At 46.5% G+C, this 16,821-nt stretch overlaps 1 protein-coding gene across 3 annotated transcripts in view; it reads right to left on the bottom strand.

The window, feature by feature from the left end:
* LOC142664662 (uncharacterized) overlaps positions 1–16,821 on the bottom strand; it is a 429,232-nt gene that overhangs the window by 14,907 nt on the left and 397,504 nt on the right. For all 3 annotated transcript variants that reach the window (XM_075843874.1, XM_075843881.1, XM_075843892.1), the window contains exons 2-4: positions 9,300–9,463; positions 8,641–8,814; positions 8,442–8,565 (exon numbers count right to left, since the gene is read on the bottom strand). In XM_075843874.1, the coding sequence (XP_075699989.1) occupies positions 8,442–8,565; positions 8,641–8,814; positions 9,300–9,463 (462 nt within the window). The remainder of the gene's footprint in view (positions 1–8,441; positions 8,566–8,640; positions 8,815–9,299; positions 9,464–16,821) is intronic.

Genomic DNA, 16,821 nt, shown 5'->3' with positions numbered 1-16,821 from the left:
TCGCTAGAGAGCCTTTCTTTCCTCTATTCTTTCCCCCAAACAGGACAAATAGATTTTTATCTTGTCTCCAGGAGGAGGTTCTATCCAGATACTGAAGAATTGTTCGCCTGACATCCAGGCAATGGAATTTTTCTTCTTGTTGGTTTTTTGGATCTGGATAAAAGGAAGGTAGAATTATTTCTTGTTCTCTATGGAAAGCAGTAGATACCTTTGGAATAAAGGAAGGGTCCAGCTTTAGGATGATCTTATCCTCTTGTACTTTTAGGTACGGTTCTATGACTGACAGAGATTGGATTGCTCCAATCCTTCTTGCTGAAGTAATAGCGACTAAGAATGCAATTTTAGAGTTAAAAAGTGCATACTAATTGTGTCAAGCGGCTCAAAGGGGGGCTCACAAAGAGTCGTTAACACCACATTCAAATCCCAGGTAGGAACGGATTTCTTTAGGGAAGGTTTCAGTTTAGAGACCGCTTGGGTGAATCTTCTGATCCACCGATGTTCAGCCAGAGGAGTGTTAAAAAAAATTACCTAAGGCTGAAATCTGTACTTTTAAAGGTACTAGTGCTAAGCCCTTTCTTGAATCCCGATTGTAAAAAATCTAGGATTTTCGCAATGTTGGGAGAAAAGGGGTCTGGTCCTGGGTTTCCATGCCAGGAACAGAATTTCTTCCAAATTTTTTGATAGATTTTAGAGGTAACTTCTTTATGACTTAATAAGATAGTTGAAATTACCTCATCTGACAGACCGTGGTTCCTCAAGATCTGCCATTCAGGATCCAGGCTGACAATTTCAGAGTTTCTATTCCCTGGAAGAATAAGGGACCCTGGGAGAGAAGATTCTCTTTGACTGGGAGCATGATAGGGTCTTCCAACGCTAGGTATTTTACGATTGGAAACCAACTTCTTTTTGGCCAATAGGGAAGAATAATGATGAGCTTTGTCAAATCTTACTGGATTTTTCTTAATACCATTGGTATTAGAGGAAACGGAGGAAAGGCATAGGCCAGATCCAGTCCCAGGGTTGGGACAATGCATCTACTCCCAATGGGTTGTCTCTGAGATTTAGGGAGAAGAATGTCTCTACTTGGGAGTTTTTCCTTGTGGCAAACAGGTCTATTTGTGGATAACCCCAATTTCGGGTTAGGGACAGAAAGACTTCCCTGTTTAGGGACCATTCTCCAGGGTCTACTTTTTCCCGACTCAGGAAATCTGCTGATAGGTTCTCTGAGCCTTTTAGGTGAACTGCCGAGACTGATAGGACATTTTCTTCTGCCCAACTGAAAATTTGTGCAGAGAGGGCCTGAAGAAGAGTGTGTCTTGTTCCCCCTTGATGGCGGAGAAAGGACACTGCTGTCGTGTTGTCCGATAAAATTCTTATATGCTTCCCTTTTATGGTGGGTGAAGCTCTTATAAGTGTCTCCCATACGGCTCTTAGTTCTTTGAAGTTTGAGGACATCATCTTCATTTGAACAGGCCATGTGCCCTGAAAGTGTTGGTCTTGGATTACTGACCCCCAGCCGTGTTTGCTGGCATCTGTGGTAATCACTACATAAGGAGACGTTCTCCAGGGGACTCCCTTGTCTATGTTGTTTGTGCAGAGCCACCACAGGAGGGATAATTTCACAGTCTCGGAAATTGGAATTTTTAAATTCAGGGAGTTTTGTTTTCGATCCCACTGGGACAAGATCAGATTCTGTAAGGGTCTGGAGTGAAATTGGCTCCATGGAATAGATTGGATGCAAGACGTCATCATTCCCAACATCCGCATACATTCCCTTATGGAACAGGCGTCTTTCCCCCAACATTTCCTTACTTCTGCCAGTAGGAGTATTTGTTTCTCTCTTGGGAGGAAGGAATGTTGAAGGGAGGAGTCTAGCAGTACTCCTAAGAAGACCTTCTGTTTCTGGGGAGGAAGACTCGACTTCTGAAAGTTGATTATCCATCCCAATTCCTGTAGGAGGGAAAGAACCTGTGACCGATGACTGACTAAGATAGCCGGAGTATCTGCGGTCAACAAGAAGTCGTCTAGATATGGGATAATTACTATACCTTGACTTCTTATGAATGCCATGATCTCTGCCATAATTTTCGTAAAAATTCTGGGGGCGGAGGAAAGGCCGAAGGGGAGGCAGACAAACTGGAAGTGGAGAATGGAAGGACCGTCCTGAATTGCGAATCTGAGGAATCTCTGGTACGTGGGGTGGATAGGAACGTGATAATACGCATCCTTTAAATCGATCGTACACATTGATGCCTCTTCCCTTATTAGATCGATCTGATAGACTCCATCTTGAATTTTCGATTTTTCACCCATTTGTTTAGGACCTTCAGGTTGATTATTGTCCTGTAGGAACCGTTTGGTTTTTTGACCAAGAAGATTTTTGAATAGTGGCCTTTGCATATTTCGTTGTGGGGAACTGGAGAAATGGCTCTCAATCTGAGTAGTTTCTGGACGTCCTGGATAAGGATCAGATGAAGATCTTTTGCTTGGTACTGGGTTATTAGGAATTTCTCTGGAAGAATGGAGGAAAATTCTATTTTGTATCCTTCTTCTATGATCTTTAGAACTCAGGGGTTCTGGGTTATTCTCGACCATTTGGGATAAAATTGTAGGAGTCTTCCCCCCACGCTCTTGGCGTCATTGCTTTGAGGGCTGGAATGAATTATTTGGGTTAAGGAGATATCCTCGACCCCTTTTTCCTTTGGGGTAACTCCAGCGACCGGACTTCCCTTTCCCGCTGTAGTTCTGTGAGGTAGGATCCCTCTGTTGGCGAAATCTTCCAAACTGAGGGGGTTTTTTTGGTTTCTCTTCAGGAAACCCCTTTTTCCCATCTGTTGCACTCTCCAGCATGTTATCGAGGAGAGGACCGAACATCAGAGACCCTGTAAATGGGATAGAACACAACTTGTTCTTGGACTTCGTATCTCCTGACCACATTTTGAGCCATAATGCTCTTCTAGCAGCATTTGAGAGAGCCCCATTCCTGGCAGCAAATCTAATAGATTCCGCTGAAGCGTCTACCAAGAATCCGGTTGCCATTTTTAGTAAAGGTAGAGATTTCTAATAGATCTTGTCATGATGTCTTCATCATCAAATGGGTCTCTAGCTGGTTTAGCCATATAAACATTGCTCTTGCTACTGATGTGGCCGCGATATTAGTTGAGATCAAGGCCGAGGAAGATTCCCACGCTCTTTTCAGTAGTCCGTCTGCCTTTCGGTCCATGGCGTCCCTCAACTGAGAGGAATCTTCAAATGGGATTGCGTTTTTTTTTTAGCAACCCTGGCTACTGGGACATCTACTTTTGGGATCTCATCCCAAGGCTTAGTGTCCTCTGGATCAAAGAGAAGTCTGTTTTTAAAATCTCTTGAAATGAAGAGCCTTTTTTCTGAATCTTCCCATTCAGTTGTCACCATTCTTTTGAGATTTTCGTTTACCGGAAAAACCCTTGTTTTCTTTTCCGTTAGACCTCCAAACATCTCATCCTGGATGGTATGTGGTTGGTCTTCTTCGGGAATATCCATAGTTTCCCGTATTGCTTGAATTAAGGTATCCGACATCTCGGAAGAGAAGAAAAAATTTTTCTCTTGAGTGGAAGAAGTTGAAGGCAAGAGTTCCTCTCTTTCTTCTAACTCATCCTCCGATAGGTAATAACACTCCTGCTCAGAGTCAGACCCCTGAGAAGGAGGACAATATTTTTGATCCACTTCCATCCGTGGTGTTTTTGTCCGGGAGTGTGAGGGACTTTCTTGCGGAGGGGCGAGGGAGGCTACTGACTGACCCACTTCTTCACGAATCATAGTCCTAAGTTCAGACATGAACGTTGGTTGTTCCTCCTTTAGTATTTTTGCAATCCAATCTTGACACAATTGTTTCCTATGGGACTCTGGCAATTTTTTTGCACAAGTCGCACATGTTTTAACCTTCTTTTTATCAGTTTGTCTCTGAGAGGAATCTTTTTCCTAGAGAAAACAGAAGGTAGGTAAAGTATGGTGTACATACATAAGGGGTCATACCCTTCCCCAAGGGTGAGACTCACGTGACCCTGGGACATATCTGGAGTTCCATCAGGACAAGGAAGTTCCATACCGCGACAGGTAACAGGCAATGCAATATGCAATCCACAAAAAAATAATCCAAGTTAGAGTTATCAGCTCTAACTACATACCTGTGCGTGTCCCTTTAAATGCGGGCGTTTTGAATTTCCCGCCTTCCAAGATGGCCGCGGACCGGAAGTAGCCCGACGTTATTTCCGGTCGGCTATTCGTCCAGCGTGTTCCTGGAGTGCAGCCGCCATAGCCGGCGACTGAGGCTTGCTATGCGGTGCAGCGAGGATACCTGCCGGTGCGTCCATGTTTATGGAGCTGCCGGTCCCCGCCTGGTCCGCGGCCCGGCCGAAGCCTGCTTGGGAAACCCCAGCCCCCACACACTACCAGAACCCTGCCTAGGATTCCTCAGGTAGGTGTCTCAGGGAGGGAGCTAAGGGACCCCTCGTTTGAGGGGTGTTAGCCTGGGCTTTAGGGGGAAGAGCAGGGGGAGTGCACGGACCCCCCGATCTTGCCCTCTGCCCGAATTTCTTTCCTGCACTAACACAGGAGCGACGCTCTCTGCTCCTGACCCTGTGGGGACAGGAAGAACACTGACAAGTGGGTGGTGGGAGGGGCCTTTTAACCTCTCTGTCTTCCTGTCCCTACAGAGGTCAATAGGGCAACCTCCTGTAGTGCTGTCATGAGGGATGTACTGGAAAATTATGTTTAGGGTATGTTTTTTACTGGACTCCGCAGGATGGAATAGTGTAGTGTACTACGCTATTCTATACAGTTTTATTGCTGTATACTGACGTATATTAGCCCGACGAAGGCCAAACAGATGGTTCAGTGAGATACCTCAGGTAATGGTTCAAGGTATGGCCATAAGATTTCTTATATACAAAGATATTAAAATAATCCTATGGGCCAGTAACAGATGTGTATCAACTATGAATAATACGGTGGCAATGTATACTGCAGATAACACAATAATGTTAGTAGAAGAGAAGAATTTCTCCTTGTTGTTTACTAAACCTTTCTTACTAAGAGTAATAGAATCATGAGAGGAGGGAAATGTAGGAGAACTTCACTATGGAGTGGCCACTTGCTCCATTTTGCCTGAATTTTGAATAATTAAATGAACTTCAGAATTATTATTGGATTTTTGGATTCGAATATTTTGCTTTCTGAACACATTTAATTTTGGGCGGAGATTTTGTTGGATAATATCCGTGTTTGGCTCTAACGCACTGAGGATAAGGGGCCACAACTTCTTGTTATCTTTAGTTTCAGACACTGAAAATAAAAATTAAAAGTAATGTAGGATCATATGATTTACCGGCTTTTAATCATGAGCGGATGTCATTTAATATTGTACTACTTACAGGCTATGTACACCTTTGAACCGAATTCTTTTTATTGCTCATTTGCTTCCTAAATGTAAAATTAAGCAACTTACTAAATTAAAATGTCATTATAAAGGTCCTACCACTTGGCTGCTGTAGAGCCTGTGTAACTCCTGCAGACAGTTGGTCTCCTGCACATTGTAACTCAAATCCGTCAATCCACTGCTGCTGGCGGCTGACTCAACCGCTCTCCCTCCTCCTTTCTTTATTTAGTGTTAGAGATAGCGGTGTGTGTGTGTGTGTGTGTGTGGGGGGGGGGGGGGGGTTTTGTTTGTACATAGCAGGTCCGAGTATAGAGAGATCATCTTGATAGCCTGTGTGCTCTCCTTCCTATCCTCACTATGATACGATCAGCTTGTGTGATCTTGTCTGTGCAACCCTCCGCTGCTATCTCTAAGACTGAGAGAAGGGAGGGGGAAGAGCAGTTGAGTCAGTCATTAGGAGCTTTGCACTGACGGATTTGAGTTAGAATTTGCAGGAGACCAACTGTCCACAGGGGTTTTGCAAAGTCCACAGCAGCCAAATGGTAGGAAATTGTAAAGAAGACTATTTAGAAAGTTGCTTAATTTTGCATTGAGAAAGAAAATTAACAAGAAAAATAATTTCAGTTCAAAAAGGTGTACATAGCCTTTAAAAGGAACCGGTTAGTAGGTTTAAAGCCTCTAAACCACCAGTATGCCGTCATGAAGCCAGAGTTTAGCGCTGTAAACCTGCCTACCTCAAAAAAAAGGACATTTAGGGAATGGTTAGTAAAGTAAATGACAACTTACCGGAAGAAGTCCAGCAGCATCGGGTGCATGCACATATGAAGCCGGGGACACTACACCTCACTTTACTGTGCATGCGCAGTGAACGGTCATCTGATTCATATGCGCCTGATGTCGCTCCCGAGCTTCTTTCGGTAAGGGTATGTGCACACACACTAATTTTTGCCCCGAATTACGTCCGAAAAATGCGCCTCGATAGCGTTGACAAACATCTGCCCATTGAAAGCAATGGGCTGACGTTTGTCTGTTCACACGAGGCGTATATTTACGCGCCGCTGTCAAATGACGGCGCGTAAATAGACGCCCGCGTCAAAGAAGTGACCTGTCACTTCTTGGGGCGTAATTGGAGCCGTTATTCATTGACTCCAATGAAAAGCAGCGCCAATTACGTCCGTAATGGACGCGGCGTTCAAGCGCCTGCACATGCCATTACGGCTGAAATTACGGGGAGGTTTCCTCCTGAAAACATCCCCGTAATTTCAGCCGTTACGGACGCTGCCGTGTGAACATACCCTTAGTTGTAATTTACTTTACTAACTATTCCCGAACGTCTGTTTATGAGGTAGGCAGGTATTGAACGCAAGACCCCAGCTGTATATCGGTATGCTGGTGGTTTAGTGGCTCCAAACCTACTGACAGGTTCCCTTAGTTATTATTGGCTGATCAACGTTTCTTAGAAGGTGTGAACCTCTACTGTTTCGATATCAATGTATTTCTATGTTATTAATTATGGTATAAAATCAGCTGCAGGTCCCGAATATGTTATAGAATCACTGGTTGTGCAATTCCCAAAAGTCTGCTGGATACCGTCGGGAGTAAGCGTGCAAAAAAAAACCCAACCCCAAATCCGTCACAACTCTGATCGAAAGAATCTAAGGCTACTCTGAGGTATTCGACAGAGCCCACCGCAAGGCGGGATGGTTTTTGATGCACAGAACCCAGGTTGTTCTAACAGAGCTCAGTGTTGGATAAGGGGTGCAATGCAGGCTACACCTGAACAGGTAACCAGACAGCCAGAGGGTAAACAGAAAGTCCAAAACAGAGATAGTGGAAATCAGGTACAGCAGAGGTCACAACCAGCCGGGAGCAGATAATCAAAACCGGTAAACAAGGGGTTAACGAGAGACAAGCCGAGGTCAGTTTCCAAGAAGTCCAGAAGCCTAGGGCACAGGGTTAGTGAGAAAACGTTATATCCCAGATCTCAGCGTCTACCCCCCGATCCTATGCTGCCCTCTGAGATAGGGGGAAATAAGAGACTTGACACATCCACACTAAATGGATTGTTCTAACCGGACAAATTTTCGCAAAAAGAAAGCTGGTCCAGAGAGTAGCCGTGCGCCATGGGTCCTGCTGATGGAAGATCCGACAATCAGCTCATATCACCGGAGAAAACTGCGGGGGGGGGGGGGGGTCACATAATTAATATGTATGTAATATTACACAACTCCCAATCACATGAACCCCAACAATATAATACAATGGAAGCCGCTCTTTAACCCTCTCACTGCTTGTCCGGAGCTGTGCTCATGCAGGGGGAAAAGTACTGAGCGCAGCTCGGACAGTAGTGTTACTGCAGGGAGAACGGCGTGTAATGAGCAGAAGCTTCTCCCTGCACAGTAACAGTAAAGTTTAACAGTCCATGACCACCCTGACCAGGTCTTCTACATTTCTAGCGTCCTGCTGCTGGATTCCGCTTGTTCTTGAGTTCAATCCTCCTGAAACTCCATTCCAATAAAATGTTTAAAATAAAATGTAACGGAGAGTAAAATAAATAAAGCATTATATCTCCACACACACATTGTTCAACCTGTTTTACTTACAATCGGACAGATCCCTGGATCCACATTCCTCATTACTACCAGTGACCCTGTGTATTGCGTCTTACAAGGAAGATCTTTAACCCTTTCTTATCTCTCTCCACACCTTACCATTACCAAATGCTGTGGGAGCCGGTTCCATGACTTTACGGTTCAGACAGTGATGTGCGGCATTAGGACTTTGTGATGAAATTGCATTCAACACATCTGAATGTGGTTACTACAAATTCATGCACCTGCTGCATAAAGAACCACATTCAGATATATGGAAACTTCTGCGTGTGAACATAACCTAGTGCAGCCCTGCAGCAAAGCGAGGATTGTGTGATCAGAGATGAGGAATCACATGTCTGTATATACTGCACATGACGAAATTAACACTTCAACAAAAAAACAAACAAAATATAATATCTGTATCTTCTCACCTTGCGATGTGCGCGGAAGGTAGTCCTCCATCATGACCTCCTCGTACAGATCCTTGTGTCCTTCTAGATACTCCCACTCCTCCATGGAGAAATAGACAGTGACATCCTGACACCTTATAGGAACCTGACACACACAATGATACAGTCATCACCCAGACACCACCAGTGCTGTTACTGTAGAATTTCCCAGCATTCCCACCTCTCCAGTCAGCAGATGAGTCATCTTGTAGATCAGTTCTAAGATCTTCTTCTCATGTATCCGGGAGTGAAGGGGAGGCTCTGTGATGGGGCTCTGACTACTGCTCCATCCTCCTGACTCATGGATGATGGGAGTCGTACAGTCACCCGATGTCTTCTTCACTATTGTGTACTCCTGTGTATGGAGAGAGACACTTAGAGAACTGAACACAGTATTCCCCCCTCAGTAGAAAGAGGGAGATTGTGACCCCGCTGTATAGACCTCTAGTGACCCCACATCTGTAATACTGGAGACCTCACCTACAAAAAGACATTGAGAAAATACAACGAGGCCAAAACTAAAAAGGAAATAATATTGGGGGGACTAGATGGACCATGTGCTCTCCTCCTGCCGTCATCTTCTATGTTTCTATATAGAGGTCATCCTGATCCTCCTGGTTCCTTGTCATTGCTCTACAACATTACTATTGCTGCATTGGTGACATGACACATAACTGACCATATTGGTGGCTGATCTTCAGCTTTTCTGCTGGTGGCTTCTTGACATCACTCGGAAGGTCTGGACGCTGTTATACAGGACACTGGATTCTTCCTATTACTTCCTATTATGTATTGTCCCTTCCCTATGTGTGACTTGTTCTATAATGTAGAAAATTTTACCTCTCCGCTCAACAGGTAGATGATCTCCAAGGTGAAGTCTAATATTCTTCTGCTCATCTCATTCCTGTCCTTGTCCATCCTTGGTGGGTCACTCAGGAGAAGGAACGTTGTGGAGGAGAAGATGAGAAAACTGGAGGAACTGGAGGATCTAGTACTGCAGACGTCTTTATGAAGAAAGGAGAAGATGGAAATCATACAGGGGACACCATCATGTGTGACATGCATAACCTCACTTATTCATCATTGAGAGAAACATCTTCTCAGAGCCGTCACCACATGGAATAAAGGGGTATTTCCAACACGGACATTTCTCCCCATGACAGGCCAGAAATGTCTGGTATGTGCGGCTCCACCTCTGGGTGGCCTTGTTAGGAGCTTTCTGTAACTCCTATAGTAGTGAATGGAGAGACACAATCTGCTCAGGTCCTCCTGCTATGTCATTTGCTGCCAACGGAACAGACTGGTGGTCAATGTGACAGATGCCCTTTATGAATTATTACCCCCAAATATAAGTCTTTACAGATATTAGAAGTTACCTCAGAGATCCTGGACCTTCAGAGACACAGTTCATGGAAATCAGCCACCCAGTGTGCACGCGCGGGAGGCCACGGCCGCCCAGTCCTCTGCTTCTACATTATTCTGTGCTCCTCCTTCTAGACCTGTCCTCTGCTTCTACATTACTCTATACTCCACCTTCTAGACCTGTCCTCTGCTTCTACATTACTTTGTGCTCCTCCTTCTAGTCCCGTCCTCTGCTTCTACATTACTCTATGCTCCTCCTTCTAGACCTGTCCACCACCTTCTAGACCTGTCCCCTGCTACTACATTACTCTGTGCTCCTCCTTCTAGACCTGTCCTCTGCCTTCTACATTACTCTGTGCTCCTCCTTCTAGACCTGTCCTCTGCTTCTACATTACTCTATGCTCCTCCTTCTAGACCGGTCCTCTGCATCTACATTACTCTCTGCTTCTCCTTCTAGACCTGTCCTCTGCTTCTACATTACTCTGTGCTCCTCCTTCTAGACCTGTCCTCTGCTTCTACATTACTCTGTGCTCCTCCTTCTAGACTTGTCCAGCACCTTCTAGACCTGTCCCCTGCTACTACATTACTCTGTGCTCCTCCTCCTAGACCTGTCCTCTGCTTTTACATTACACTGTGCTCCTCCTTCTAGACCTGTCCTCTGCTTCTACATTACTCTGTGCTCCTCCTTCTAGACCTGTCCTCTGCCTTCTACATTACTCTGTGCTCCTCCTTCTAGACCTCTCCCCTGCTTGTACATTACCCTGACCTCCTCCTTCTAGACCTGTCCACCACCTTCTAGTCTCATCCTCTGCTTCTACATTACTCTGTGCTCCTCCTTCTAGACCTGTCCTCTGCTTCTACATTACACTGTGCTCCTCCTTCTAGACTTGTCCTCTGCTTCTACATTACTCTATGCTCCTCCTTCTAGACCTGTCCACCACCTTCTAGACCTGTCCCCTGCTACTACATTACTCTGTGCTCCTCCTTCTAGACCTGTCCTCTGCCTTCTACATTACTCTGTGCTCCTCCTTCTAGACCTGTCCTCTGCTTCTACATTACTCTATGCTCCTCCTTCTAGACCGGTCCTCTGCATCTACATTACTCTCTGCTTCTCCTTCTAGACCTGTCCTCTGCTTCTACATTACTCTGTGCTCCTCCTTCTAGACCTGTCCTCTGCTTCTACATTACTCTGTGCTCCTCCTTCTAGACTTGTCCAGCACCTTCTAGACCTGTCCCCTGCTACTACATTACTCTGTGCTCCTCCTTCTAGACCTGTCCTCTGCTTCTACATTACACTGTGCTCCTCCTTCTAGACCTGTCCTCTGCTGCTACATTACACTGTGCTCCTCCTTCTAGACTTGTCCTCTGCTTCTACATTACTCTGTGCTCCTCCTTCTAGACCTGTCCTCTGCTTCTACATTACACTGTGCTCCTCCTTCTAGACCTGTCCTCTGCTGCTACATTACACTGTGCTCCTCCTTCTAGACTTGTCCTCTGCTTCTACATTACTCTGTGCTCCTCCTTCTAGACCTGTCCTCTGCCTTCTACATTACTCTGTGCTCCTCCTTCTAGACCTGTCCTCTGCCTTCTACATTACTCTGTGCTCCTCCTTCAAGACCTGTCCTCTGCTTCTACATTACTCTGTGCTCCTCCTTCTAGACCTGTCCTCTGCTTCTACATTACACTGTGCTCCTCCTTCTAGACCTGTCCTCTGCTTCTACATTACTCTGTGCTCCTCCTTCTAGACCGGTCCTCTGCATCTACATTACTCTCTGCTTCTCCTTCTAGACCTGTCCTCTGCTTCTACATTACTCTGTACTCCTCCTTCTAGACTTGTCCAGCACCTTCTAGACCTGTCCCCTGCTACTACATTACTCTGTGCTCCTCCTTCTAGACCTGTCCTCTGCTTCTACATTACACTGTGCTCCTCCTTCTAGACCGGTCCTCTGCTTCTACATTACACTGTGCTCCTCCTTCTAGACCTGTCCTCTGCTTCTACATTACTCTGTGCTCCTCCTTCTAGACCTGTCCTCTGCCTTCTACATTACTCTGTGCTCCTCCTTCTAGACCTGTCCTCTGCCTTCTACATTACTCTGTGCTCCTCCTAGTCCTGTCCTCTGCTTCTACATTACACTGTGCTCCTCCTTCTAGACCTGTCCTCTGCTTCTACATTACTCTGTGCTCCTCCTTCTAGACCTGTCCTCTGCCTTCTACATTACTCTGTGCTCCTCCTTCTAGACCTCTCCCCTGCTTGTACATTACCCTGACCTCCTCCTTCTAGACCTGTCCACCACCTTCTAGTCTCATCCTCTGCTTCTACATTACTCTGTGCCCCTCTTTCTAGACCTGTTCTCTGCTTCTACATTACTCTGTGCTCCTCCTTCTAGACCTGTCCTCTGCTTCTACATTACTCTGTGCTCCTCCTTCTAGACTTGTCCAGCACCTTCTAGACCTGTCCCCTGCTACTACATTACTCTGTGCTCCTCCTCCTAGACTTGTCCTCTACTTCTACATTACTCTATGCTCCTCCTTCTAGACCTGTCCTCTGCTTCTACATTACACTGTGCTCCTCCTTCTAGACCTGTCCTCTGCTTCTACATTACTCTGTGCTTCTTCTAGACCTGTCCCCTGCTACTACATTACTCTGTGCTCCTCCTTCTAGACCTGTCCTCTGCTTCTACATTACACTGTGCTCCTCCTTCTAGACCTGTCCTCTGCTTCTACATTACACTGTGCTCCTCCTTCTAGACCTGTCCTCTGCTTCTACATTACTCTGTGCTCCTCCTTCTAGACCTGTCCTCTGCCTTCTATATTACTCTGTGCTCCTCCTTCTAGACCTGTCCTCTGCCTTGTACATTACTCTGTGCTCCTCCTTCTAGTCCTGTCCTCTGCTTCTACATTACTCTGAGCTCCTCCTTCTAGACCTGTCCTCTGCTTCTACATTACACTGTGCTCCTCCTTCTAGACCTGTCCTCTGCTTCTACATTACTCTGTGCTCCTCCTTCTAGACCTGTCCTCTGCCTTCTACATTACTCTGTGCTCCTCCTTCTAGACCTCTCCCCTGCTTGTACATTACCCTGACCTCCTCCTTCTAGACCTGTCCACCACCTTCTAGTCTCATCCTCTGCTGCTACATTACTCTGTGCTCCTCCTTCTAGACCTGTCCTCTGCTTCTACATTACACTGTGCTCCTCCTTCTAGACCTGTCCTCTGCTGCTACATTACACTGTGCTCCTCCTTCTAGACTTGTCCTCTGCTTCTACATTACTCTGTGCTCCTCCTTCTAGACCTGTCCTCTGCTTCTACATTACACTGTGCTCCTCCTTCTAGACCTGTCCTCTGCTTCTACATTACTCTATACTCCACCTTCTAGACCTGTCCTCTGCTTCTACATTACTTTGTGCTCCTCCTTCTAGTCCCGTCCTCTGCTTCTACATTACTCTATGCTCCTCCTTCTAGACCTGTCCACCACCTTCTAGACCTGTCCCCTGCTACTACATTACTCTGTGCTCCTCCTTCTAGACCTGTCCTCTGCCTTCTACATTACTCTGTGCTCCTCCTTCTAGACCTGTCCTCTGCTTCTACATTACTCTATGCTCCTCCTTCTAGACCGGTCCTCTGCATCTACATTACTCTCTGCTTCTCCTTCTAGACCTGTCCTCTGCTTCTACATTACTCTGTGCTCCTCCTTCTAGACCTGTCCTCTGCTTCTACATTACTCTGTGCTCCTCCTTCTAGACTTGTCCAGCACCTTCTAGACCTGTCCCCTGCTACTACATTACTCTGTGCTCCTCCTCCTAGACCTGTCCTCTGCTTTTACATTACACTGTGCTCCTCCTTCTAGACCTGTCCTCTGCTTCTACATTACTCTGTGCTCCTCCTTCTAGACCTGTCCTCTGCCTTCTACATTACTCTGTGCTCCTCCTTCTAGACCTCTCCCCTGCTTGTACATTACCCTGACCTCCTCCTTCTAGACCTGTCCACCACCTTCTAGTCTCATCCTCTGCTTCTACATTACTCTGTGCTCCTCCTTCTAGACCTGTCCTCTGCTTCTACATTACACTGTGCTCCTCCTTCTAGACTTGTCCTCTGCTTCTACATTACTCTATGCTCCTCCTTCTAGACCTGTCCACCACCTTCTAGACCTGTCCCCTGCTACTACATTACTCTGTGCTCCTCCTTCTAGACCTGTCCTCTGCCTTCTACATTACTCTGTGCTCCTCCTTCTAGACCTGTCCTCTGCTTCTACATTACTCTATGCTCCTCCTTCTAGACCGGTCCTCTGCATCTACATTACTCTCTGCTTCTCCTTCTAGACCTGTCCTCTGCTTCTACATTACTCTGTGCTCCTCCTTCTAGACCTGTCCTCTGCTTCTACATTACTCTGTGCTCCTCCTTCTAGACTTGTCCAGCACCTTCTAGACCTGTCCCCTGCTACTACATTACTCTGTGCTCCTCCTTCTAGACCTGTCCTCTGCTTCTACATTACACTGTGCTCCTCCTTCTAGACCTGTCCTCTGCTGCTACATTACACTGTGCTCCTCCTTCTAGACTTGTCCTCTGCTTCTACATTACTCTGTGCTCCTCCTTCTAGACCTGTCCTCTGCTTCTACATTACACTGTGCTCCTCCTTCTAGACCTGTCCTCTGCTGCTACATTACACTGTGCTCCTCCTTCTAGACTTGTCCTCTGCTTCTACATTACTCTGTGCTCCTCCTTCTAGACCTGTCCTCTGCCTTCTACATTACTCTGTGCTCCTCCTTCTAGACCTGTCCTCTGCCTTCTACATTACTCTGTGCTCCTCCTTCAAGACCTGTCCTCTGCTTCTACATTACTCTGTGCTCCTCCTTCTAGACCTGTCCTCTGCTTCTACATTACACTGTGCTCCTCCTTCTAGACCTGTCCTCTGCTTCTACATTACTCTGTGCTCCTCCTTCTAGACCGGTCCTCTGCATCTACATTACTCTCTGCTTCTCCTTCTAGACCTGTCCTCTGCTTCTACATTACTCTGTACTCCTCCTTCTAGACTTGTCCAGCACCTTCTAGACCTGTCCCCTGCTACTACATTACTCTGTGCTCCTCCTTCTAGACCTGTCCTCTGCTTCTACATTACACTGTGCTCCTCCTTCTAGACCGGTCCTCTGCTTCTACATTACACTGTGCTCCTCCTTCTAGACCTGTCCTCTGCTTCTACATTACTCTGTGCTCCTCCTTCTAGACCTGTCCTCTGCCTTCTACATTACTCTGTGCTCCTCCTTCTAGACCTGTCCTCTGCCTTCTACATTACTCTGTGCTCCTCCTAGTCCTGTCCTCTGCTTCTACATTACACTGTGCTCCTCCTTCTAGACCTGTCCTCTGCTTCTACATTACTCTGTGCTCCTCCTTCTAGACCTGTCCTCTGCCTTCTACATTACTCTGTGCTCCTCCTTCTAGACCTCTCCCCTGCTTGTACATTACCCTGACCTCCTCCTTCTAGACCTGTCCACCACCTTCTAGTCTCATCCTCTGCTTCTACATTACTCTGTGCCCCTCTTTCTAGACCTGTTCTCTGCTTCTACATTACTCTGTGCTCCTCCTTCTAGACCTGTCCTCTGCTTCTACATTACTCTGTGCTCCTCCTTCTAGACTTGTCCAGCACCTTCTAGACCTGTCCCCTGCTACTACATTACTCTGTGCTCCTCCTCCTAGACTTGTCCTCTACTTCTACATTACTCTATGCTCCTCCTTCTAGACCTGTCCTCTGCTTCTACATTACACTGTGCTCCTCCTTCTAGACCTGTCCTCTGCTTCTACATTACTCTGTGCTTCTTCTAGACCTGTCCCCTGCTACTACATTACTCTGTGCTCCTCCTTCTAGACCTGTCCTCTGCTTCTACATTACACTGTGCTCCTCCTTCTAGACCTGTCCTCTGCTTCTACATTACACTGTGCTCCTCCTTCTAGACCTGTCCTCTGCTTCTACATTACTCTGTGCTCCTCCTTCTAGACCTGTCCTCTGCCTTCTATATTACTCTGTGCTCCTCCTTCTAGACCTGTCCTCTGCCTTGTACATTACTCTGTGCTCCTCCTTCTAGTCCTGTCCTCTGCTTCTACATTACTCTGAGCTCCTCCTTCTAGACCTGTCCTCTGCTTCTACATTACACTGTGCTCCTCCTTCTAGACCTGTCCTCTGCTTCTACATTACTCTGTGCTCCTCCTTCTAGACCTGTCCTCTGCCTTCTACATTACTCTGTGCTCCTCCTTCTAGACCTCTCCCCTGCTTGTACATTACCCTGACCTCCTCCTTCTAGACCTGTCCACCACCTTCTAGTCTCATCCTCTGCTGCTACATTACTCTGTGCTCCTCTTTCTAGACCGGTCCTCTGCTTCCACATTACTCTATGCTCCTCCTTCTAGACCTGTTCTCTGCTTCTACGTTACTCTGTGCTCCTCCTTCTAGACCTGTCCTCTGCTTCTACATTACTCTGTGCTCCTCCTTCTAGACCTGTCCTCTGCTTCTACATTACTCTGTGCTGTTCTTTCTAGACCTGTCCTCTGCTTCTACATTACTGTGCTCCTCCTTCTAGACCTGTTCTCTGCTTCTACATTACTCTGTGCTCCTCCTTCTAGACCTGTCCTCTGCTTCTACATTACTCTGTGCTCCTCCTTCTAGACTTGTCCAGCACCTTCTAGACCTGTCCCCTGCTACTACATTACTCTGTGCTCCTCCTCCTAGACCTGTCCTCTACTTCTACATTACTCTGTGCTTCTCCTTCTAGACCTGTCCTCTGCATCTACATTACACTGTGCTCCTCCTTCTAGACCTGTCCTCTGCTTCTACATTACACTGTGCTCCTCCTTCTAGACCTGTCCTCTGCTTCTACATTACTCTGTGCTCCTCCTTCTAGACCTGTCCTCTGCCTTCTACATTACTCTGTGCTCCTCCTTCTAGACCTGTCCTCTGCCTTCTACATTACTCTGTGCTCCTCCTACTAGACCTGTCCTCTGCCTTCTACATTAC

This window comes from Rhinoderma darwinii, chromosome 1, assembly GCF_050947455.1.
Source record: "Rhinoderma darwinii isolate aRhiDar2 chromosome 1, aRhiDar2.hap1, whole genome shotgun sequence".
NCBI classification, from domain to species: domain Eukaryota; kingdom Metazoa; phylum Chordata; class Amphibia; order Anura; family Rhinodermatidae; genus Rhinoderma; species Rhinoderma darwinii.
Note: the sequence above shows the minus strand (reverse complement) of the source record. Positions and strands in the feature narration are given on the sequence as shown.